Below are 13,639 nucleotides of genomic sequence, written 5' to 3' on the forward strand. Positions count from 1 at the left end.
TCCTTTCACTGCAGCAAGAAATATTAGTAAGTTTTTGATTAGGATAATTGTTGATGTCTCAGTTTTAGGTGTCAGCCTATGCAAATGTTGCCAGTTTGATATAATGTATTAATTTATGTAATAGAGTGTTCAATATATGCAGATATTAAAATGCTTTCATTTACTTGAAGTGTAAAATTTTATTTGAAAATATAAGCCTAAATCGAAGTACAGAGAAAATTACTGAATTTACAATATGCTCTTCCCTGCTTTATTTTCATCTTTCAAAATTTTTTTATTTAGAAAGCTAAAATAAGTTTTCTTTTTTTAATGCAGTGCTAGAAATGTACAGTAAGCTAAAAGAACAGATGAGTACAAAAAGGTGAGTTACTTTCCTGTTTTTAATAAGAGGTTTTTTCCTATTACTGAAAGCATAAATAAAATTACTGTAAATTATAGTGAGTCATTTGAAGTTTTGCTTTCTATGTTTAACTGTTCTTTGTTAATGCAATTTGCCCATCAGGGTCTTTCAGTACAGCAATCCTTAGCCGTTTATTTTTGGATCCTTGCCCTTACGTATCAAAGATTGATAATATTGATGAAAGACAAATAGACAACTGAACAAGAATGAAAAAATATTGATTAACTTAATATGTTAATGTTGCATACAGTCAAAGGTTAAGTGTGTATTTTGTGAAAGCAAAGTGTGGGTAGTTAGTTACATGTTGACAATCTAGACTGTGTAGTTCATGTTCTGTTTTATAATACACATGAATACATGACAGATGAAAGATAATTTAAAGTAGTTTATGGATCACATAGGAGCATTAGATATAATTATGTTTAAAATGTTCTAAAGATGAACAATTTTAAATTGTGTAGAAAAATTAGAATCAGACATGCTTGAAACAGGGAAATAATCACTTCTTATTTATTAATAGCTACTTAATTATCACAGCACATTATATGCAAATATATACTCAAGAGATTTGTATATGTACTACTTTGTGTAATGCTTTGCATTGACTTTTATTGGACTTTATCAATTGGTTCTAATTAGTAGAATGATTTTATTCCTTCCTAATACATGACCCACAAACTATTCTGAGTCTTTTATTTTATGTATATGTTATTAATATATTGTGTATTATCTATCAAAGTTATACATCCTCCTATTTTAAATAATAGTTAATAGTTCTGTGTGTTTGTTGCAAAAAAAGAAAGACCAGACATCACCTTCCCTTCTTGCCATTCACTAGTCCTTCTTCCTAGGGTCGAAAACTTTTACCTTTTTTAAGAAATTATTTTAGTGTTTACATTTATGTCTTTAAATAACTAAATTTTCTATTGCTTCACTGTTTTCAAGCTTGGGGCATTATGTATTTCTTCAGATATTTTATAATCTAATAATTACATTAAATTCCCCAGTTGTCCCCCAAATGTCTTCTATGTATTTTTTGTCCCTGTAATCTAGAACGGTCTTTCCACTTTGCTTTGTTTTTCATGAAAGAGTTCAGATTAGTTTTAGACCAGGGCATTTTGGATTTGTTTATTTTCTCATGTTTAGATTTGGATTAAATGTTTTCAGTAAGAGTACAACATAAATGATATTGTGTATGACAGCAGAAGTCATATGCTATCAGATTATCTCTAGATTATCCTAAATTTGATCATTTGCTTAAGGGGATGGCTTAAGAAAAGGTATGTTTTTCTCTTTGCAGCTAATAAGTAGATGTCTGGTGATTCCCTGGTGAGTGCTCATATTTAGTGCATGGTGTGTGTGAGTACTCAATCATGTCCAACTCTGTGCGATCCTATAGACTGCAGCCTGCCAGGCTTCTGTGTCCATGGGATTTTCTAGGCAAGAATACTTGAGTGGGTTGCCATTTCCTCCTCCAGGGGATCTTCCTGACCCAGGGATCGAACCTGCAACTCCTGAGTCTCCTGCATTGCAGGCAAGTTCTTTACAGCTGAGCTTAGTGCAGTGGACATAAAAAAACTGATTGGAATCCCTGGGTATATGGGTGGGACTGATTTATTGTGAGTTTCACTGTAAGGTTATCCAAGTGGGCCCTTTTAGTTGGGGAGTTTGTGATGTTAGAATCTGGAGTTGTTTCTTCTGGGACTGGTTAGATTTTCTAGAGGAGAGTTTTCCTGTCTCTTCTCTGGAGGGTAAAGATTTGACTTCTGGTATTCTGAGATGTGAGTTGGAGAAGAGGGATTTGCTATATATGGGCTCAACTAATCCTTTTCCCAGGTGGCTCAGTGGTAGAGAATCTGCATTGCAGGAGACACAGGTTCAATCCCTGGGTCAAGGCGATCCCCTGGAGAAGGAAATGGTGACCCTCTCCCGTATTCTTGCCTGGGAAATCCAGTGTACAGAGGAACCTGGTGGGCTACAGTCCATGAGGTTGCAAAAGAGTCAGACAAGACTTAAGAGACTAAACAACAACATATTATTGCCTTCAACCTTGAGTAGTGTCCCCCATTTTAGAAATTATTTGGTTTGCTCCGTTTAGCATTTTGCCAAGATGGAAAAAGGCAGTTGTTTAGATGCTTGTTAGGAAGAGAATATAGGGTCTGCTTCTTAAACACATTTTAACCAGTGTTCCTTTACTTTAGCCCTCCTTTGGGGGTTTTGTAAGGGCTATTCCTTACAATAGCCCTCCTATTGGACACTTCTACCTCCGTAAATAGTGAGATTCCTGCCACTTCCTATACTTTTTGGAGTTTCTGTAGATAAATTATTCTTGGTTATTCTTGGTTTTCCCCTGTTGAGTTAGAATTCATTTTCTCAGGTCTGCTGAGTTTTTTTTTTTACCACTTGTCCTTCAACTTTCCAGATTCTAAAATTTCATTATACTCTTTTCCTTTTCTCTTCATCTGTCTGGGGTTACGCTTTTTTAAAAAAATCTCTTCATTATCTTTTTATTGGTATTACAAAAAGGAGTAAAGCAGAAAACATGTATTCGGTCTGCCATCTCACTAGATATTTAGTCCCTACTTCTCTTTTTTGGGGCTTATGGTGCGCTGCCATATGTTTTTGTAAGTATAGGTGTCCACATGGGATAATGAAATACTGAGTACAGGCAGATGTTATTCCTACTGATCAACTGGAGATTGCAAATTAAGTGACCTACAGAATCGAGCTAGCACACAGTTGTATTTGGTTTGACTTGCAAGATATAAAAAAGAAAATTGTTTTTTATTAGTTACTGTCGCTTCACATTTGTTGAAAAAATATCTGGATTTATATTTGGATGACTCCCAAATTAATCTCAAATCTTAAGCTCTAGTGTAACATCTCTGATGCTTTTTTTTTTTAAAGCTTTAATTTTATATTGGGGTATCAGTTCAGTTCAGTTCAGCCGCTCAGTCATGTTTAACTCTTTGCAACCCCAAGGGCTGCAGCTTGCCAGGCTTCACTGTCCATCATCAACTCCCAGAGCTTGTTCAAACTCATGTCCCTCAAAATCGGTGATGCCATCCAGCCATCTCATCCTCTGTCATCCCCTTCTCCTACCTTCAATCTTTCACAGCATCGGGGGCTTTTCTAATGAGTCAGTTCTTCGCATCAGATGGCCAAAGTATTGGAGCTTCAACTTCAGTATCAGTCCTTCCAATGAATATTCAGGATTGATTTTCTTTAGGATTGAATGGTTTGGTCTCCTTGCAGTCCAAGGGACTCTCAAGAGTCTTCTCCAACACCACAGTTCAAAAGCATCGATTCTTTGGCTCTCAGCTTTCTTTCTGGTCCAACTCTCACATCCATACACGACTACTGGAAAAACCATAGCTTTGACTAGACGGACCTATGTTGGCAGTGTTTCTACTTTTTAATATGCTGTCTAGGTTTGTCATAGCTTTTCTTCCAAGGAGCAAGTGTCTTTTAATTTCATGGCTGCAGTCACGGTCTGCAATGATTTTGGAACCCAGGAAAATAAAGTCCGTCACTGTTTCCCCATCTATTTGCCATTTGGAATCCAGCAGATTAAACAGTGGTATGATAGTTTCAGCAAAGGGACTTAACCATATGTACACATGTATCCATTCTCCCCCAAACTCCCCACCCCCATTCATCCTGCCTTATAAAGGTTGAGCAGAGTTCCCTGTGCTATATATAGTAGAACCTTGTTGCCTATCCATTTTAAATATAGCAGTGTATACATGTCAATCCCAAACTCCCTAACTATCCCTTACCCCCACCCTTCTCCCCTGGCAACTGTAAGTTTGTTATCTAAGTCTGTGGATAATCTGTTCTATTTTGTAAATAAGTTCATTTGTATCCTTTCTTTTTAGATTCCACATATAAGGGATGTCCTTCAATATTTCTTTTCTCTGTCTGACATACTTGACTCAGTGTGACACATTCTGGGTCCATCCATGTTGCTACAAATGGCATATTTCATCCTTTTAATAGCTGAGTAATATTCCATTTTATATATGTACCACACTTTCTTTATCCATTCCTCTGTTGATGAGTATTTAGGTTGCTTTCACGTCTTGGCTGTTGTGAGTAGTGCCACCGTGAACACTGGGGTGCATGTGTCTTTTCAAGTTATGGTTTTCTCTGGATATATGCCCAGGAGTGGGATTGTAGGATCATATGGTAACTCTCTTTTTAGTTTTTAAAGGAACCTCTGTACTGTTCTCCATAGTGTCTGTACCAGTTTACAAACCCACCAACAATGTAGGAAGGTCCCCGTTTATCCACACCCTCTATAGCATTTATTGTTTGTAGAATTGTTGATGATGGTCATTCTGACAGTGTGAGGTGATACCTCCAATTTCCTTCAATGTATTTTACTTTAATTTGATTTAAGTCTGTACTATGTACTTTTTTGATGGTAGGAGATGTGGATGAGAGAGATATCATGAAATCATATATCAAATAATTTAATTAAAAATTTGGAACTATTATCCATATATATATTTAATGTATGTATATGATATAATTTAATATGATATGTGTATTATGACTATGATAATGCTTGTGATGTTGTAGATTTAGATGAAATGAAGTAAAGAATTGTTTGTTAGTGAATTTCCCTCCTGCAGCTTTTTCATATGGTTTATAGTTTGTCATTAATATATAGAAGTAAATGTTAATTTTATTTACCTTAGCTATAACAGTATCCTTTTTGATGGAAGTGTTGGAATGATTATTTGGACTTACTTGTAAAATAAATATAAGAACTTTTACAGAGTGTTTTTTTTAACTTCTCACAGGTATTATTCAGCTCTAAAAACTATGGAACAATTAGAGAATGTGTATTTTCCCCGGGTTAGTCAGTACCGGTTTTGTCAGCTAATGATAGAAAATCTTCCTAAACTCCGTGAAGATATTAAAGAAATCTCCATGTCTGATCTCAAAGACTTTCTGGAAAGCATTCGAAAACATTCTGACAAAATAGGTGAAACAGCAATGAAACAGGTGAGAATACAGAGGAGAATTTTATTTACTTACTGAAATATAATTGATTTACAATGTTGTGTCAACCTCTGCTGTACAACAAAGTAACTCAGTTATGGAGATATATACATTTTTTAAAAGGAAAATTTTAATTTAATGGTATTTAATAATCTAGGTTATAGAATATATCCGAAGTTTACTTTTTTTAATAATCTAGGTTATAGAATATATCCAAAGTTTACTTTTTTTTTTACTTACATAAAATGCTTGTTTCAATTTTATCCTTTACTTTGTTTAGTCGCTAAGTCATGTCCAAGCCTCTTATGACCCCATGGACTATAGCCTACCATGCTCCTCTGTCCATGGGATTATCCCAGCACATATACTGGAGTGGCTTGCCACTTCCTTTTCCAAGAGGTCTTCCCAACCCAGGAATCAAACTCAGGTTTCCTGCATTAGCAGGCTAATTCTTTACCAGTGAGTCACCTGGGGGAGTGTGTTATTTTTTACTTAGCATTCTTTATGCTTGCTTGGAGTGAATTTCATTGGCATTTCTTTTTTGGTTGGCAGTTATTCCTTTTTTAAGTAAAGTTGATCTAAGTTGACTTACTACCTGATCTCTTATCAGTCTTCTTCATGTATATAGTATTATATTAACTTTTATCAGCAGTCAAATTTAGTATAAAATTAGTTAAAAAGTGGCAACCACAGAGGCAAGTGGGAGCCCTTGTATGCTAAGGTTGCAAGTTGCTCTCTTTTTAAAGCTTATTGAAAGTGTTATCTTTAAATTAACTCCTGTAGCTTAACAACAAAATGACAAACAATGGGGAAAGATTTGGCAGTTGTAAAATTAGTGTCCCTACCTTTTTAGTCAACAGTTCTTCTCCAAGGTATTTACTAATGAGAAATGAAAATACATCATCCTCAGGACTCTCATAGCAGCTTTGTTCACAACTAGCCAAAAACTGGAAATAACCCAAATGGAGATCAAAAAGAGAATGGGTACCCGAGTTGTGCTGAAATCATAGAGTATTACTTAGCAGTAAGAAGGAGTGAACTTCTGATATATAGAACAGCATATACGAATCTCTCAGACACTATGCTGAGCTACAGAAGCTGGACACAGAGCAGCAGACACATATCTGTGCGTGTGTGCTAAGTCACTTCAGTTGTGTTAGGTAGACTCTCTGCGACCTCGTGGACTTTAGCCTGCCTGGCTCCTCTGTCCATGACATTCTCTAGGCAAGAATACTGGAATGGGTTGCCGTGCCTTCCTCCAGGAGATCTTCCTGACCCAGGGATAGAACCCATGTGTCTTGTGTCTCCTGCATTGGCAGGAGGGTTTTTTACCACTAGTGCCACCTATTTGTGTCCAATTCTAAGACAGGCAAAGCTAATTTAAGGTTAAAAAAAGGTCAAAGCAGTGATTGCCTCTTGAGTGGGGAGATTGCCTGGGAAGGCACACAAGGGAACTTTCTGGGGAGATGGAAATGTTCTATACCATGAAAAAGTGTATCCACTTGTCAAAATTGTATAGTTAAGATCTATATATTTCAATGTATATAAGTCTTACCTCAAAAGAATTGTAAGCAGTACTTGGAATGTTTGTGGAGTGAGTGGGTAAAGGCATAAATGAAAGGATGTATAAATATAAATTGTTGAAGATAGGTGATGTGAACTTAAGAGTTCGTTATATTAATCTGTTTACTTTGTATTTGAAATTTTCAATAGTAAAAAGTTTTAAAATTATTTTAATTGAATTACAATTTCTGTAGCTGTTAAAACCTTCTAATAGTTGTAATGTCATAGAAATAAAATTATGTTCATCTTGCTTTCTAACTCCTGATGTTTTCTTAAGTATTATAGACTGCTTTAGAGAAACTTTTATTTTCTTTTTTTAAAAATTGAAGTGTAGTTGACTTGCAGTGTTGTGTGTGTTTTTGGTTTACAGCAAAGTGATTCAGTTATACCTTTATATATTCTTTTGTGTATTTTTTAATGTTTTTTTCTATTATGGAAACTTTCCATAATGGAACTTATAGGATATTGAATATAGTTCCCCTGTGCTAAACAGAAGAATCCTGTTGTTTATCTGTATTATAAATAGTAGTCTGTATCTGCTAATCCCAAACTCTTAATTTATCCCTCGCCTACCACCTTTCCTCTTTGCTAACCCTAACTTTGTTTTCTATGTCTGTGAGTCTATTTCTGTTTTGTAAGTAAATTCATTTGTATCATATTTTAGATTCCACATAGAAATGATGTATGGTATTTCTCTTTTTCTTACTTCACTTAGTATGATAATTTCTAAGTCCATCATTTTTGCTGCAAATGGCATTATTTCATTCTTTTTATGGCTGAGTAGAATTCCATTATATATATATATACATTATGTATATATGTATACATTATATGTATATATATATACATAGATATATAATGTATATATACATTATATATATATATACACACCATATCTTCTTTATTCATCCATCTGTTGATGAATATTTAGGTTGCTTCTGTGTCTTGGCTGTTGTAAGTAATGCTGCTGTGAATATTGGGGTGCATGTATCTTTTCAAATTAGAGCTTTCTCTGGGTATGGCACAGCAGTGGGATTTCTGGATCATATGGCAACTCTATTTTTAGTTTTTAAGGAACGTCTACCCTTTTTTCAATGCACTAGTTTACATTCCCACCAGAAGTATAAGAAGGATCTCTTGTCTTTACACCCTCTCCAGCATTTATTGTTTGTAAACTTTTTAATGATGGCCATCCTGACTGGTATGAGGTGATGCCTCACTGAATTTCATTTTGATTTGCATTTTTCTAATAATTAGTGATGTTGAGCATCTTTTCATGTGCCTGTTGATCATCTGATGTCTTTGGAGATATGTGTATTTTGGTCTTTTGGCCATTTTATGATGGGGGAGTTTATTTTTCTGATTAAAGAAATATACCTGTATCAGACTATTACCACAGAAGAGGAAATTAAAATTCAGTATTTGAATTTTTTTCCTATTTTAATTTCTGACGGATTGTCTATAAACCAGATAATCTCCATTTCTACCTATTGTTTAAGCTTTGCATAACATAATAGTCTACGTGGAGACCTGGCGTGCTGCAGTCCATGGGGTGGCAAAGAGTCGGACACAACTGAGTGACTGAACTGAATAGATTGTTTTACTTTGAGGATGTTTTGATTTTATTGATTTTGAAAATTCTTTACCAGAATTGATTTACCTTAAGAAAAATGAAAACTATGTATAATAATGTAGGACTTATGAGGATATACAATAATTTTTTTAAAGTTGTTTCATTTTTTAAAAAATTTGTGGTTATCTGTTTTTTATCTGGAGATGGACCATAGCAGACTTTTTTTTGCTTTTTATTATTTTTTGAGAAAAATCATATCTCATTTTTTAAATTATTTTTTGAATTTTTGTTAATTTTTATTGAAGTATAGTTGATATACAAGGTTATATAAGTTACAGTTGTACAATATATTGATTCACAGTTTTTAAAGGTTATGCATGTATGCATGCTCCGTGGTGTCTGACTCTTGGTGACCCCATAATCTGCAGCCCACCAGGCTCCTTTGTCCATGGAATTTTCCAGGTAAAAATACTGGAGTTGGTAGCCATTTCCTTCTCCAGGGGATCTTCCTGACCCAGGAATTGAACCTGTGTCTTCTGCATTGCAGGTGGATTCTTTACCACTGAGCCACCAGGGAAGCCCTTAAAGATTATACTTCATTTAGAGTTATTGTATAAAGGGATTGGCTTTGTTCCACACTTCTCTTCAGTGATTCCCAGTTACCCTTTACTAATTCCAAATTCCTCAGCCTAAAACAAAAGCCTCATCTCTAGATACTCCCTCTTCCTGTGTGCTATAGAGGTACATATATCAAAAATTTTTTAACATACTGGTTGTTTCTTCTACCTAGAATGCCTCTTTCATTCTTCCCATCTGATGAATTGCTGCTTTTTCTCCCCTAAAACTGACTTAAGTATCACTTTTTTCTGAAAAATGTACTTTCCTCTGTCTCACTACTACTAGCAAGAGATGGTCACTTCCTCCTCAGTGCGTGTGTCTACTATAGTTTTCACATGACATTAGAACTGCATACTTTGTGTTTTTAATTAGACAGTGAGTTTTTAAAGTGAGGGGCTGTATCCTATTTATTTTTACCTTCCTGAAACCTACTAATAGCACTCTGCCTAGCATGAGTTGCACAAGAAGTTTTTTTTTTGGTTTGGAATTTAGAGCTGAGTTTTAGCTTCTCTAGGGAGAATTTTTTTTAAAGTAAAAGACAGCCTTTAAAAAAAAGACAGCCTTGCATTTGTAGTTCAATTGGGAAAGGTGAATCCACTATGAGTAGTTGATATTTAGCTAGTCATTAAATACCTAAAATTCATAGTTTGAGTTAACATTTTCATATTGTATTCCCTGATACACATTTTAGTAGTGTTCTTTAGGGGAAAATGGGACTAAATGATCAAATAAGTTTCGAAAACGTGGGTTAAATAAAGTTAAACATATTTCTTATGGATTGTAAATCCCCTGAAAGGGAGATAAAATGTGTAATATTTATCTAACTTGTTTGAGCATAGAACCCTTTTTTCAAGAAATATTTATTGATAATGTGTGAAATGTTAGTTTTGTGCATAGCAGAGTTTGGAAGTGAAGTGAAGTGAAGTCGCTCAGTCGTGTCCAACTCTTTGCAACCCCATGGACTGTAGCCTACCAGGTTCCTCCGTCCATGGGATTTTCCTGGCAAGAATGCTGGAGTGGGTTTCCATTTCCCTCTCCAGGGGATCTTCCTGACCCAGGGACTGAACCCGGGCTTCTGCATTGTAGGCAAATGCTTTTACCGTCTGAGCCACCAGAGTTTGGAAGCAATGTTCTAACTTAATAATTTTTTACTACAAAAATTGAATATTATAGACAAAGTAAGTTCGGGCACAGAGGGAGAAAGAATTCTGACTTTTTTTCCCCCAGTGATAGGTTAATGATGTTAATGGGTGAGAAGGGACAATGATTTTCTTAAGCACAAGCCTCTAGAGCCAGCATCAAGGTTTAGGTGAGGGTAGAGCTAGATTTCTGTGATGTGCATGGCCTGATTACCTGGGAGTAGAAAGATCTGAATAGTAGTAGTGTAGCTCTTAGAGGAAATTCACCCTAAAGAGGCAGTGGGTAAACTGTCTGCATGCTTACGGAACAGAGTAGCTACAGTCTGACCTCTCTCAACAGAGGGAATGTTCCACTAATATGCATCAAGTACCATTTCCTTCCCCAGGGGATCTTCCTGACCCAGGCATCAAACCTGGGTCTCCTGCATTGCAGTTGGATTCTTTACAGTCAGAGCTACCAAAGCATTAATTAGGCATTATACAGTGAGATTAAAAAGCTGGAATTAATGCTATAGTTTTTTCAATCTCTGATAATGAGGCTCAGATAGTGAAGTATCACTAAAATGCATAAAAGAAAATATAAGGTTTCTCAATTAATCTATATAAATACTCATATTTGTCAATAATTGAGTCAGTTGTGGGATAATAGTTTCTGCCTTTCAAGTGTTCATAAACTGTGGACATTTTCTGTGGAGAATAAAATAAGCTTGCAACTTGATATCAGTTTTCCGTGAGGTTAGTAGACATTTTTTTTCTACAAATAATCCATTGGGGTTAAGGCAGCACATTTTATGTATGTTCCAGTATGGTATCATATCTTTTAAATTTTTCTGCCGTTTTTATGTCTTTGGTATTCCTCTTAAAAAGTAACTAGTGGTAATTCTTTTATAAAATCTTGACAGTGCTGTAAACCAAAGGTCATTAAAATAATTGAATCACTAGTTTATCGGAGGCTTCCTAAGTGGCTCAGTGGTAAAGTATCCACCTGCCAATGCAGGAGATGCAAGAGACCACAGGTTTGATCCCTGGGTTGAGAAGAGCTCCTGGAGTAGGAAATGGCACCCACTCCAGCATTGTGCATGGAAAATTTCATAGACAGAAGAACCTGGCGGCTACAATCCATGGGATTGCAAAGAGTCAGACACAACTGAGCATGCATGCACATAAATGAGTCAAATTCATTCAATCAAAGAGTGGGATGGTGGTTGCCCGAGGGAAATGAGTTACTCATCTACAGACATAAAGTTTCAGAATGAAATGAACAAGGTCTAGGGAATTCCCTGGTGGTCCAGTGGTTAGGACTCTGGGCTTTCAATGCTGTGGTCCTGGCCTCTATCCATCTCAGTCAGGGAACTGAGATCCCACAAGAGGCGTGGTGTGCCCATTAAAAAAAAAAAGATGAACAAGTTATAGAGGTCTTCTGTAACTATTATACATATCAGCAATAATATATTAAATTATTGATATACACATTGAATATGTACACTTAAAAATTTAAGAGAGTAGATCTCATGTTAAATGTGCTTACCATAATAAAATAGAATTGAAAAAAAGAAAGTCAAAGGAAATAATCAAGAGAAGAAATCAGTATAATAGAAAACAAAATACAGTAGAGAGGATCAACAAAGATGAAAATTGGTTCTTAACCTTTTCAAATAAAATTGATAATCCCCTGCAAGTCTCTTGAAAAAAGGAGGGTACAAATAAATCATGAATAAAAAATGGGACATCATTCCAGAACCTATACCTCCAGACATTAAAAAGATGAAAAAGTATGAAGAAATTCTTAAACCAGTTTTGACCACAATATTTTTTCAAATAATCTGAACTTTTCTTTTCCCCAAATAGGCACAGCAGCAGAAAATCTTCACTGTTACTCTGCAGAAGCAAAATAATGTAAAGTTTGGAAAGACTATGTATATAAATGATAGAATTTCAGAAGAAAGGAATGAAATTGTATTGAAACATGCATTTGAGGAAGAGGATGAGAATGAAGAGGAGGTGATGGGAATTTGTTTCTTTTTCTATTTTTTTGTTTTTATCTGTTCATTCATTCCTTTCTTTTCTTCCCTTTTTCCTTTCTTTTCTTCCTCCCTCCCTCATCTATTTTTGGGTGGTTTTTTCCGCTTGAGTTGTAATGTCTCTGTGAGTCTTGCCATGTGTAAAGTGAACTTAAGTAGATCGCTTTGTAATGATATTAGAACAAAAGAATCATCTAAAATGTTAGATGGCATAGTGGGCAAATATAGATTATCTATATAAGATATAGATAATAAAATATAAATTATGTCTTATATATAACATAAATAAGATATAGATTATATTTGTAAGCTACAGATAGTTTAACCTAGGTGTTCTGCAATAATTAACAGTAAAAGTATAAATTTAATTTTTTTTGTAGTGATCGCTCATAATTTAATTACCTGTGGCAAACATTTAATTGCATGATGGCTTAACCTTGCCATTTAGACTAATTCTGGATACCCTCCCTTTTTTTCCTTTGGTTGGTGCTGAGATAGTACAAAGTAATTTTAGTATGATTAAAGTTAAATTTTTAATTTCTTAAAAAAGTTTTATTAAGTCTAGAAATCTTGAAATTGTCCTTAAATATTTTCTTTCTTTTATTCTCTATGTTCAAATTAATTCCTTGTCAAATTCATTCATTCTTTTATTCTTTCTACAAAGTCATCTGTTGAGCCTACTTTTTATCTTTTCTGTTGAATTTCTTTTGAATTAGTTAATACCATAAGAAGTCTAGTATTCCCAATTGTTTATAAGTTTTGCCTTGTCAATGAGATTTTAAATTCTTTTTTTAAGAACACTGTTAGGGTGTAATAAGAACCTTTAATTGATTGATTAAAAAGGAACCATATAAATATATGTGTCCGTGGCTTCTCTGTGGTTGTGGGAACCACTGAGTGTTCAATGTGTACATTTGCATTATATGCCTTGAGGATGAGTGAGTCTGTATGTATTTATGAGTGTGTGTGTATATGTATATATATGTATATTAGTATTTGTATGTATGTATATACATATATTTACATATACAGTGGATGTCTGATATACAGACAAATAAACTGCCTTAAAGGGTTTAATGTCTTTCTAATGTGGAATTAATGTGACCTGAATGGTCCCTTGGAATAAAATAAACCTTTTTAAAATCTGCTTTTTTGTTCTTCTTAATCAATATTCAGAGAATCTCTATCTTTTCTCCCTTGAAATTCAGAATGGTGAAATGAACCATCTAGTCGTTGTATCTCAATTTTCCTGAATCTGTTTTGTGTATCTTTCAACTGTTGGAAGCATTGCCATCTTCCCCTTCCCCTAAATCCA

The 13,639-nt window shown here is 34.8% G+C and overlaps 1 protein-coding gene across 4 annotated transcripts in view; it reads left to right on the top strand.

Moving 5' to 3' along the window:
• Positions 1-13,639, top strand: part of EXOC6 (exocyst complex component 6) — a 178,400-nt gene that overhangs the window by 41,321 nt on the left and 123,440 nt on the right. For all 4 annotated transcript variants that reach the window (XM_065922922.1, XM_065922926.1, XM_065922923.1 and 1 more), the window contains exons 5-7: positions 316-361; positions 5,209-5,413; positions 12,152-12,304. In XM_065922922.1, coding sequence (XP_065778994.1) covers positions 316-361; positions 5,209-5,413; positions 12,152-12,304 — 404 coding nt within the window. The remainder of the gene's footprint in view (positions 1-315; positions 362-5,208; positions 5,414-12,151; positions 12,305-13,639) is intronic.

This window comes from Muntiacus reevesi, chromosome 2 (assembly GCF_963930625.1).
Source record: "Muntiacus reevesi chromosome 2, mMunRee1.1, whole genome shotgun sequence".
Lineage (NCBI taxonomy): Eukaryota > Metazoa > Chordata > Mammalia > Artiodactyla > Cervidae > Muntiacus > Muntiacus reevesi.